The following is a 13,316-nucleotide window of genomic DNA, read 5'->3' on the forward strand; positions in this document are numbered from 1 at the left end:
CAGGGGACTGAGAGCATCAACTGTGTGTGAATCATCGTTTTAATGAGTCTGAGGGAAAGTACAGCCTGGAGCTCCACAGTGTGATGTGGCTGCGATGAGCAACATTATGTGATAAAGGTTGTCCAGGTTCAAATTTCTAGTGATGTCTCCAGACAGAATAGAACTGTTACTTTTAAAGAAGTGAGAAACTTTTAAAAATAATTTCTGAAATTTAAAAAAAAATCAACATGAAAAGACCACACTTTTATTTTACTTATAGCACTGTTTAATTACAGATTATTGTATGTATTATTGTGATGACAAAAACTCAATGCCCAGCTATAACGTATTCTTTCTGATCCTAAACGTGTCCTGACACCCCCAAAATGCACTGAGCCCTTAATCGCGAAACAAGTCACTTTTAAAGTTTGATATAGTTCATATGTGTTTAGTTATCATCCACTATGTTGTTGTTTCCACAGATTACAGACTTGGAGACCAAAGTGGATGCCCTGAAGACTCCCAAACCCTCCTAGACTGCTGCTACTTCCTACCTCCTTTCTGTGACTCAAAGAGGAGGAGCTCTGCCTTCATTCTGACCGGGGCTGTATTTTATTCCAATCAACCATTTACTGCACAGACAGGGAACGGCGGGGGAAAACTAAAAGAATATCAAGGATGACAACTGTAAGAGAGAGAGGACGAGGAGGGTGACATACAAAGAGGAAAAGCAATCCCTCATCTACCATTTGCCAGCAGCTTAGAGCTCCGTCAGTCAATAACCAATCCCAGAATGCACCTTCTGTAATACCCAGAATCCTCCTTGTGTGTCTTCCTGGCAACCGGCTTGGCAATCAACACGGAAACCACATTCAACAACTCGTACATCATTTATGGATGATCTGTTTTCACTTCTCCTCTCCTCATTAACTGTATTGTACCAGGACTCTGCGATTGATTCAGATTTATTTTAAAAAAAGCGCTTTTAATAAACAGGCTTGTCACAAAGTGCTTTATAGAGTGACAGAGGGGACAAATGCAGAATAAATGGGAACAAAACAAGAAAGGACGAAGGTCATTTTGTTGTCGTACTTCTTTTGAACTGCGTGGTCGTTGAACCATCTCTTAAATTTTTTTTGGGACTGGACTGGATTCTTACGAAGAGGACAAACGTGTTTTTCTGTTACATGGCGTTGGGTCATTTCGAAATCAAGAACTAAGTGTCCACCTCATTTTTAAAGACACAACTCTTATTCTGAAGTGGAACCTCTGTAGTGATGACACACCATGACAAAAACTAACTTTGAAAAGGAAATAGCCACCACACTATGAAAACTATGAAACAAAATGGCCGACAAATTTCTGATGAGTGGCAAAAACTGGTAAATAACAGAAGAACGCCCCGCCCCCAGCCTTTGTTTTATCTTTTCCAGTCTAATTCTCTGCGAGTGATGGAAGGAATCAGGCAGAAGCGTGCATTTCAGGTCTGAACTGGTGGCATACTGTTTGTATATATTCTATACATGTATTTAAAAGTGTTTAAATGGCTTAAGCAATTAAGTGGGTCTGATAGCGGTGAGTAAAGCGGTGCAGTGAGGGAGTGGTAACGTCTTGCTGTGGAAGGTTGAGTGGTTCAGTAGCCCAGTTTCAGTCTGTTTCATCTCTTCTCTCTCAACATCAGTGGCAGACAGGGTGTGAATAGTCTAATATGTGCTTATAGAGCTTCTAATGGTGTATATTTGTTGGTGTTTACTACAGTATCTGTGGGTTTACATGCATTCCAACATCCTGTTATTCGGGATAGTCATGTACTATATTCTTGAGTTGGTGCAGGGAAACGTTGCGTTCTGTTTTCAGAAATTTGCTCTTATCCAGATCACAAAAAAAAATGAATATGCTCACTTGAATATACCAGTGTTATGAGGCTATTTCGTGTGCAGCTTCCACTATGCATCTGCTGCATAGTTTCCTGCACTCGGGCTGCAGGGTAAAGTGAGAATAGTCACTAACGTCCTATATTGAGAAACATCTGATATGTACATCAGGATCTCCTGACGTGAATGTTTTAGTGTCCGCTGTTCAAACATTTCTTTGAGGCAGAACTTCAGAAATAATCTCAATGTTTGAGTTAAATTTAAGTGGGTGGAGCCATAGAGACAAAAATTCCCAACCAATGATAGATCTTTGTGCCAGATATTGATATTGGAGAGTTCTGATCACAATGTATTGGACAGTATTCTAATTTTTACATAAATACAGTTAAGGAGCCTTTACTAACAGCTGATGCCGTTGATTATCACTGTATTTGATATGTTGTTTTACCTTGAAAAGTAGCATCAATAGAATAACTGTTAGAAGTTTTTCAGTAGTTGTAGGTGATGTTTTCTCTTCGGTGGTTCCATCCCTGGTCCCCTCTTGGTCTTTAAATATTGCAAATATTTTTACACATAGCAAATCCATAGCTGATTCACAGATGTCTTGAAAACAGTTCCAGTTAATCATATGAAATATTGTAGGTAAAATTCACTCATGACTGTCTGTTCCTACCAGACTTCTCCAGGAACACAAGGTAAACTCAGAGCAACAGCTGCATGAGTCATCCTCTTAATGAGTCTGACAAAAGTACAGCCTGGAGCTCCACAAAAGGAGATTTGGTTATGAAAGAACTGTGATCAAGATATGTCCTGACACATTTTACAGTTGAAAAATAAATTTGTCAGCGCTCTGCAAAGTATTTAATGAGAATACTGTTTCTGCGTGACCTCAGACTTATTACTTCCTGTTACTTATCAGCTAATATCAACTAATAATATTGCCCATGGCCATAATGATTACATTTCTCTGTAAGCAACTCAACTCTATACCAAACTATGAAGTTTTAACCACAACTGGATACTTAATATACGTGTTAAAGCCTCGCAAATAAATTGCCAGGCTGATAAATGGGAGCAAAAAAGCAAAAAGCCCTAACCCCTAACCCTTCAATTATGTATTCAGAAGGAGTCAAATGTCAAAACTAGTGAAATATTCAAATTATTATGGCCTTTCATTGGCCAATTTATCAGTCAGACTGTAAGAGCTCTACTAAGTAATCTAGGTCATCTAGCCTAGACTGAACAAACTTGCTTGTAGTGATACATGCTAATTTAGCCTACAGGCTTCCCAAAAGCGTAATATACAATTGTCATGAATGAAAGTTTTTTTTTAATTGATATTTCAGTCAGTATTTGACTTTTCTAGTTAGCTAGCGGAGCCTTTCTATGCTAACGTATCAGGATAGTTTTGCCTCTGAGAAATGTTTGTCTAACAACTTTCACATGGATTTGAGCTACAGTGTTATTCAGAAAACAGTGTGCATGTAAACACACTCTGCACATCTTACATTAGGAGGAGAGTAAAATGTCCCAGTGCCAGTATTATGACTTTAGAAAATGGAATTAAGTTAGTGATACATATATGCCTGACGTAGTCCAAATATAGGTTGAATACAAACATGTTGATGTGGTCATGAAAGGTCATCTAAACACTTCTTTTTTTATCCCAAACAAATATTTTTATTGGATCAGATAAATTCAATAAGTTGCAAGAAGTTTTGAAACACACAGCACAAAGAAAGTTTTTGAAAATGCTTGCACCTAAAATTTGCCACTTAGATTGTCACTTTTGAAACGGTAATTAATCGCAATTTATTTCATTCTCTATATAGAGGATGGACATATTGACTGTTAGGGATTGAACTGTGACTCTGTGGTAACAATACAGTCTGTATGTTTAGACAGTTATACATCTAATTATTCTGATTTGACTCTACCCAGTAGTTGATGATGGCTGTTTGATGTTCCATATATGGTATATATATATATATGGTTCATATTGGTATATGGATGATGGTGAAATGGTGCTTAGTAAGGCGGTGTGCAACACAAGTAATTTATACAAAGTTTTGAATGGCCCGATTGTGTGTTTTGCTGCTCTAGTGTTGTCATTCACCACCATGATTATTGTGAGTTCATGAATGTGTTAATCAAGGCAATACAGCTTGCTGGCAAGCTCCCATTAGGTTGCATCCATTGAAAATGCTGAATTAGAAACAATAAATTAGGCTACTAATTCTAACTGAATACAAACATTTTTGGTTGAGAGTTTTACCCCTGTTGTAAGATACAGAGAAGTTAAGGACATAAAAAATTAACTTTAGGTCTGTGTGGAGAGCAGAGATCAAATTTCGCAAAAACAAAATCATGTTGTGCAGTGCATGTTATTTTTAGCCATGCTAGTGTCTATTTGTCGGTCGGTCCACTGCTTTGGTCCAGACTGAAGTATCTCAATAACTGTTGGATGGATTACCATGAAATTTTGTAGGAACATTCATTGTGGCCAGAGGATGAAGCATAATAACTTTGGTGATCCTCTGACTTTTCATCTAGTGCCACCATCAGATCAAGAAAAAATATTGATTTGTCCAATATGAGCATTGTAGTAGACCTCTATTTGTATTAACATGGTAAAGTTGAATCCTGCCAACCTGTCATCAGCATGTTAGCATCATCACTGTGAGCGTAATCGCATGCTAACATTAGTATTTAGCTAAATACACTACTGTGTCCAAGTACAGAACAGAGCCACTAGCATGGCTGTAAACTAGTTCTGTTAAAACTATTTAAAAAAAAAAAAAAAAAAATGTTTGTTTTAATATCTTGCAAACACAAAATAACTTTAACAAATCACAAATATATATGTGGATAAAGCAATTCTGCTTGTAATTAAATTTGAAATCAATGTTGCATTACCACACTTACAAACTGTTAGCTAGAATCATTGTTTGTTGTCCCTTTACATGTTGAGGTATTTGCTCTCCATGCTTGTTTTGCGTTGACAAATCTGTCCTTACCCGCAGCAGACTTCACCCCAACTCTAATGGCAAGTTTCCCTCAAATTGTTTGAGCCCAAGTGTCTGAATCGATACCTGTGACCTACAGGAAGTAGTTTGTATAAGATGTGTCGGGGAATTATTTAGTCACAAACAGGAATATGAGAAATTTGAACCAAATGGATATATCATTCTTCTGTTGTGCTGCATTCCTTTCGCCTGTCATTATGTAATTATGTTTGAACAGGACGAAGAGGAGCAACTCCAGACTCACAGTATAAGGGTCATGTTTTCATGCAATATTGAATCAGACATAACAACATTTTTTTCTTTTAAAAAAACCACCAAGTATTTGTTTAGAACTTGCAGTATGTTTACATCATCCTGTTAGAGAGAGAGCATTTTTAAAGGAATCAAAATCAGCCATAGGCGACTCACTTGAGTATTTTTATTATTTTTATTACAGTTTTATCTCTATGTCAAACCGACGCGAGCTGTATAATTGCTGATTCATCACCAAATCAAGTCCTGGTCACTTTGGGTTTAATATCTAAACACAGTTAGTGATCACTTTGCCTTGTTATGATGACTTTTTCTCGTTAGTTAAACATGCTGCTTTTGCCTTTACAAAGCCTTCAAATGTGTGTGTGCTAGCTGTAGCTGACTGTCACAGTTGTTGCCCATCATGTCTGCCCATCGCTCATACCTGCATTAAAGACAAAAAACAAAATAAGGGTTACCAGTGTTTAAAGAGTGTTCACCAGTGATTACAGACAAACTGCCATGACTGACGGATTGTAGCACTACAGCATTTACCTATTGTTACAGATTGTAGACAGATTGATGCCTTTCACCATGACATTTCTCATTACTTCTTATGTTTTAATTATTTATTAAATTCAGTTCTTTCCCCTGTTTTGCATTCTGGGAACTGTCTTACAAAACCCATTGCCCCACTGGTGGCCTCTGAGCAGCTCTGTAGGAGCAGGTGATGGGGTTTAGTGCCTTGCTTCAGGGTTAAAGGTTCATGATTGTTGAGAGTAGCCTGTCCAAGTGTACAGACGTGTGTTCCACCACCAGCACCCTATTATCACAGCTTCCTTATTCCCCTTGTGTTGATGAGCCTCCTGGTCAGAATTGCATTAAGGGGTTTGGACCCCGTTATACCTGCTGAAAAGTCTAGTTTCTTTTGACTTTGTTGATGCAATGACTGGCTTTTTGATGCTCAGGGTGGAAAACTAGAAAACTCTGTCCTGTAACCACTGGTGACCAGTCTTTAAACACTTCACAGCCAGAGCCAATAGGATTAGTAGAACAGATGCCTGTAGACTTGTGCTCATGTAATGTTTAAGAATCTGGAAAAACTGGTGAAAATGTTCAGTTACAGAAAATATGGTATTTAAGACGATTTTTTAAAACTAATTTTTTGTTGGAATTTTCCGTTTGCATCGTTTTATTATGATTCAACACGCAAACTCCATGGCATTTTAGCACTTTTTTATAATATTAACCCATGGCTTGACTTCTTCTCATAGATTGATTAAATCAGAATTAGGTGTCATGTGGTATGCTAAATGAGTGATCATGGACTGAGCGGTGCCAAACACTGTGAGCAGGACAATCTGACAGTGTGTAAGCTGAGCGACCTTTGAGAGTGTCTCAGGTCTGAAACAGATTTCCTTCTCTGCCTGGTTCTGTTCTACAGTTGATGCCACCATGTTTGTCTGAACCAATACCTGTCTGTCAGCATTAATAAATAAATATATGTTGAACAAGACACAAGAGAGGAAACTTTATTTTCATGTTCATTGACTTTGTGTGTGTTCCTTCACAAATGTTTATGTACCTGTATTCTTACTATCTTCTCTGTAACTATAATGTCCAGAGTACTGGAGTAGTAGAGTAGGTACAGTTCAGTGATCCCACTCTACTGCCTTCAAGGAGGACGTCTGTATCCAGCTCATTTGCATAAGGGGCAAAAAAACTTTAAAAAAAACGTCACAAAAAAAATGTTGTTTTTTGTTAAAAAAACAACATAGGCAAGTTAGGCATAAGAAGTGTTAAAAACGTCATAGTATACTAAGGCATAAAAAGTAAAAAAAACGTCAAAGTATAGTAAGGCATAAAAAATCAAAAAAACGACATAGTATAGTTAGGCATAAAAAGTCATAAAAACGACATAGTATAGTTAGGCATAAAAAGTCATAAAAACGACATAGCAGAGGAAGGCATAAAAACGTCATAGTATAGTAAGGCATAAAATTTAAAAAAAACGTCACAATATAGTAAGGCATGAAAAGTCTTAAAGACATCATAGTAAACTAAGGTATAAAAATCACATTGTATGGTAAGGCATAAGCAATAAAAAAAACGTCATGGGATCGTAGGGCATAAAAAGTAATCAGAACTTCATAGTATAGTAAGGCATAAAAACATCATAGTATAGTAGGGCATAAAAAGTAAAAAAACGACATAGTATAGTAAGGCATAAAAACATCATAGTATAGTAAGGCATAAAAAGTCTTAAAAACGTCACAGTATAGTAAGGCATAAAAAGTGTTAAAAACGTCATAGTATACTAAGGCATAAAAAGTAAAAAAAACGTCACAGTATAGTAAGGCATAGAAAAGTTTAAAAACTTAATAGTATATTAAGGCATAAAAAGTCATAAAAACGTCATACTATATTAAGGCATAAAATTTCTTTTAAAAGTCATAGTATAGTAAGGCATAAAAAGTCAGAAAAATTACATAGTATAGTAAGGCATAAAAAAAAAAAAAAAACAACATAGTGTAGTTAGGCATAAAAACGTCATAGTATTGTAAGGCATAAAAAGTTAAAAAAAAACAACATAGTATAGTATGGCATGAAAAGGGATAAAAAAAAAAAGTCATACTATAATGAGACATAAAAAGTAAAAAAAACTTCACAGTATAGTAGGCAAAAAAAATTAAAAAACGACATAGTATAGTTAGGCATAAAAAGTCATAAAAACGACATAGTAGAGGAAGGCATAAAAACGTCATAGTATAGTAAGGCATAAAAAGTCTTAAAAACTTCACAGTATAGTAAGGCATAAAATGTCAAAAAAACGTCACAGTATAGTAAGGCATAAAAAGGCATAAAAACGACATAGTAGAGGAAGGCATAAAAACGTCATAGTATAGTAAGGCATAAAAAGTCTTAAAAACTTCACAGTATAGTAAGGCATAAAATGTCAAAAAAACGTCACAGTATAGTAAGGCATAAAAAGTCATAAAAACAACAGAGTATAGTAAAGCATAAAAAGTGCTAAAAACGTCATAGTATAGTAAGGCATAAAAAGTGTTAAAAACGTCATAGTATAGTAAGGTATAAAAATGACATAGTATAGTAAGGCATGAAAAATTAAAAAAACGACATAGTATAGTTAGGCATAAAAAGTGTTAAAAACGTCATAGTATACTAAGGCATAAAAAGTAAAAAAAAACGTCACAGTATAGTAAGGCATAAAAAATCAAAAAAACAACATAGTATAGTTAGGCATAAAAGGTCATAAAAACGACATAGTAGAGGAAGGCATAAAAACGTCATAGTATAGTAAGGCATAAAAAGTGATAAAAACGTCATAATATAGTAAGGCATAAAAAGTGTTAAAAACGTCATAGTATAGTAAGGCATAAAAATTGTTAAAAATGTCATAGTATAGTAAGGTATAAAAAGTTAAAAAAAAAGGTCACAGTATAATTAGGCATAAAAAGTGTTAAAAACGTCATAGTATAGTAAGACATAAAAAGTGTTAAAAATGTCATAGTATAGTAAGGTATAAAAATCACATGGTATAGTAAGGCATGAAAAGTAAAAAAAAAACTTCATAAGATAGTAAGGCATAAAAAGTCATAATAATGTCACAGTATAGTAAGGCATAAAAAGTTATAAAAATGTCACAGTATAGTAGGGCATGAAAATTCAAAAAACCGTCATAGTATGGTAGGGCTTAAAAAGTCATAAAAATGACATAGTACAGTAAGGAATAAAAACGTCATAGTATAGTAAGGCATAGAAAATTCAAAAAACTTTATAGTATACTAAGGTATAAAAAGTCATAAAAACGTCACAATATAGGAAGGCATAAAAAGTCTAAAAAAACATCATAGTATAGGAAGGCATAAAAAGTGTTAAAAACGTCATAGTATAGTAAGGTATAAAATGTCAAAAAAACGTCACAGTATAGTAAGGCATAAAAACGTCACAGTATAGTAAGGCATAAAAAGTCATAAAAACGACAGAGTATAGTAAAGCATAAAAAGTGTTAAAAACGTCATAGTATAGTAAGGTATAAAAATCACATGGTATAGTAAGGCATAAAAAGTCATAAAAACGACAGAGTATAGTAAAGCATAAAAAGTGTTAAAAACGTCATAGTATAGTAAGGTATAAAAATCACATGGTATAGTAAGGCATGAAAAGTAAAAAAAAAACTTCATAGGATATTAAGGCATAAAAAGTCATAATAATGTCACAGTATAGTAAGGCATAAAAAGTCTTAAAAACTTCACAGTATAGTAAGGCATAAAATGTCAAAAAAACGTCACAGTATAGTAAGGCATAAAAAGTCATAAAAACGACAGAGTATAGTAAAGCATAAAAAGTGCTAAAAACGTCATAGTATAGTTAGGCATAAAAAGTGTTAAAAATGTCATAGTATAGTAAGGTATAAAAATCACATAGAATATAAAGGCATGAAAAGTCAAAAAAACGTCATAGCATAGTAAGGCATAGAAAAGTTTAAAAACTTAATAGTATACTAAGGCATAAAAAGTCATAAAAACGTCATACTATATTAAGGCATAAAATTTCTTTTAAAAGTCATAGTATAGTAAGGCATAAAAAGTCACAAAAATGACATAGTATAGTGAGGCATAAAGAATAAAAAAAACGACATAGTGTAGTTAGGCATAAAAAGTGTTAAAAACGTCATAGTATACTAAGGCATAAAAAGTAAAAAAAAAAATAACATAGTATAGTATGGCATGAAAAGGGATAAAAGAAAAGTCATACTATAATGAGACATAAAAAGTAAAAAAAAATTCACAGTATAGTAGGCAAAAAAAATTAAAAAACGAATAGTATAGTAGGGCATAAAAAGTAAAAAAACGACATAGTAGAGGAAGGCATAAAAACGTCATAGTATAGTAAGGCATAAAAAGTCTTAAAAACTTCACAGTATAGTAAGGCATAAAATGTCAAAAAAACGTCACAGTATAGTAAGGCATAAAAAGTGCTAAAAACGACAGAGTATAGTAAAGCATAAAAAGTGCTAAAAACGTCATAGTATAGTAAGGCATAAAAAGTGTTAAAAACTTCATAGGAAAGTAAGGCATAAAAGGTCATAAAAACGACAGAGTATAGTAAGGCATAAAAAGTTATAAATATGTTTATATAATATTATAATAAGGTATAAAAAGTAAAAAAAAAAGTCACAGTATAATTAGGCATAAAAAGGTGTTAACATCATCATAGTATTGTAAGGTATAAAAATCACATGTTATAGTAAGGCATGAAAAGTCATAATAATGTCACAGTATAGTAAGGTATAAAAAGTTATAAAAATGTCACAGTATAGTAGGGCATAAAAATTTAAAAAAAAACGTCATAGTATGGTAGGGCTTAAAAAGTCATAAAAACGACATAGCATAGTAAAGAATAAAAACGTGATAGTACAGTAAGGCATAGAAAATTTTAAAAACTTTATAGTATACTAAGGCATAAAAAGTCATAAAAACGTCACAATATAGGAAGGCATAAAAAGTAAAAAAAAACGTCACAGTATAATTAGGCATAAAAAGTCTTAAAAACATCATAGTATAGTAAGGCATGAAAAGTAAAAAAAACGTCATAGTATAGTAGGGCATAGAAAATTTTAAAAACTCAATAGTATACTAAGGCATAAAAAGTCATAAAAACGTGATACTATAGTAAGGCATACATTGTTTTAAAAGTCATAGTATAGTAAGGCATAAAAAGTCAGAAAAATGACATAGTATAGTAAGGCATACAAAGTCAGAAAAACGACATAGTATAGTTAGGCATAAAAATCACATGGTATAGTAAGGAATGAAAAGTTTAAAAAAAAGTCATAGGATAATAAGGCAAAAATTTTTTTAAAATCTTCATAGTATGGTAAGGCATAAAAAGTCATAATAATGTCACAGTATAGTAGGACATAAAAATAAAAAAAAAGTCATTGTATGGTAGAGCATAAAAAGTCATAAAACGTCATAGTAGAGTAGGTCATAAAAACTTCATAGTATAGTAAGGCATAATTTTTTTTTAAAAACTTTATAGTATAGAAAGGCATAAAAATTCATAAAAATGTCATATTATAGTAAGGCATCAAAAGTCAAAAAAACGTCATAGGATAGTAAGGCAAAATTTTTTTAAAAAACTTCATAGTATGGTAAGGCATAAAAAGTCATAATAATGTCACAGTATAGTAGGACATAAAAATAAAAAAAAATCATTGTATGGTAGAGCATAAAAAGTCATAAAAACGTCATAGTAGAGTAGGTCATAAAAACTTCATAGTATAGTAAGGCATAATTTTTTTTTTAAAAACTTTATAGTATAGAAAGGCATAAAAATTCATAAAAATGTCATATTATAGTAAGGCATCAAAAGTCAAAAAAACGTCATAGGATAGTAAGGCAAAATTTTTTTAAAAAACTTCATAGTATGGTAAGGCATAAAAAGTCATAATAATGTCACAGTATAGTAGGACATAAAAATAAAAAAAAATCATTGTATGGTAGAGCATAAAAAGTCATAAAAACGTCATAGTAGAGTAGGTCATAAAAACTTCATAGTATAGTAAGGCATAATTTTTTTTTTAAAAACTTTATAGTATAGAAAGGCATAAAAATTCATAAAAATGTCATATTATAGTAAGGCATCAAAAGTCAAAAAAACGTCATAGGATAGTAAGGCAAAATTTTTTTAAAAAACTTCATAGTATGGTAAGGCATAAAAAGTCATAATAATGTCACAGTATAGTAGGACATAAAAATAAAAAAAAATCATTGTATGGTAGAGCATAAAAAGTCATAAAAACGTCATAGTAGAGTAGGTCATAAAAACTTCATAGTATAGTAAGGCATAATTTTTTTTTAAAACTTCATAGTATAGAAAGGCATAAAAATTCATAAAAATGTCATATTATAGTAAGGCATCAAAAGTCAAAAAAACATCATAGGATAGTAAGGCATAAAAATGTCATACTATAGTAAGGAATAAAAAGTTTTAAAAAAAGGTCATAATATAATAAGGCATAAAATTTCTTTTAAAAGTCATAGTATAGTAAGGTATAAAAAGTCATAAAAACGTCATAATATAGTAAGGCATAAAAATGTCATAGTATAGTAGGGCATAAAAATTAAAAAAACGTCATAGTATGGTAGGGCTTAAAAAGTCATAAAAACGTCATAGTAGAGTAGGTCATAAAAACTTCATAGTATAGTAAGGCATAATTTTTTTTTAAAAACTTTATAGTATAGAAAGGCATAAAAATTCATAAAAATGTCATATTATAGTAAGGCATCAAAAGTCAAAAAAACGTCATAGGATAGTAAGGCAAAATTTTTTTAAAAAACTTCATAGTATGGTAAGGCATAAAAAGTCATAATAATGTCACAGTATAGTAGGACATAAAAATAAAAAAAAATCATTGTATGGTAGAGCATAAAAAGTCATAAAAACGTCATAGTAGAGTAGGTCATAAAAACTTCATAGTATAGTAAGGCATAATTTTTTTTTAAAAAACTTCATAGTATAGAAAGGCATAAAAATTCATAAAAATGTCATATTATAGTAAGGCATCAAAAGTCAAAAAAACGTCATAGGATAGTAAGGCAAAATTTTTTTAAAAAACTTCATAGTATGGTAAGGCATAAAAAGTCATAATAATGTCACAGTATAGTAGGACATAAAAATAAAAAAAAATCATTGTATGGTAGAGCATAAAAAGTCATAAAAACGTCATAGTAGAGTAGGTCATAAAAACTTCATAGTATAGTAAGGCATAATTTTTTTTTAAAACTTCATAGTATAGAAAGGCATAAAAATTCATAAAAATGTCATATTATAGTAAGGCATCAAAAGTCAAAAAAACATCATAGGATAGTAAGGCATAAAAATGTCATACTATAGTAAGGAATAAAAAGTTTTAAAAAAAGGTCATAATATAATAAGGCATAAAATTTCTTTTAAAAGTCATAGTATAGTAAGGTATAAAAAGTCATAAAAACGTCATAATATAGTAAGGCATAAAAATGTCATAGTATAGTAGGGCATAAAAAGTAAAAAAAAAGTCATTGTATGGTAGAGCATAAAAAGTCATAAAAACGTCATAGTAGAGTAGGTCATAAAAACTTCATAGTATAGTAAGGCATAATTTTTTTTTAAAAACTTTATAGTATAGAAAGGCATAAAA

At 32.1% G+C, this 13,316-nt stretch overlaps 1 protein-coding gene across 2 annotated transcripts in view; it reads left to right on the top strand.

The window, feature by feature from the left end:
• The window catches only part of LOC130184742 (neurabin-2-like), a 30,209-nt gene extending 23,576 nt beyond the window's left edge, over positions 1-6,633 (top strand). For both annotated transcript variants that reach the window (XM_056400782.1, XM_056400783.1), the window contains one exon: positions 462-6,633. In XM_056400782.1, coding sequence (XP_056256757.1) covers positions 462-515 — 54 coding nt within the window. In that variant the 3' untranslated portion in view covers positions 516-6,633. The remainder of the gene's footprint in view (positions 1-461) is intronic.
• The last annotated feature ends 6,683 nt before the right edge of the window (positions 6,634-13,316 follow it).

Source organism: Seriola aureovittata, chromosome 17, assembly GCF_021018895.1.
Source record: "Seriola aureovittata isolate HTS-2021-v1 ecotype China chromosome 17, ASM2101889v1, whole genome shotgun sequence".
Lineage (NCBI taxonomy): Eukaryota > Metazoa > Chordata > Actinopteri > Carangiformes > Carangidae > Seriola > Seriola aureovittata.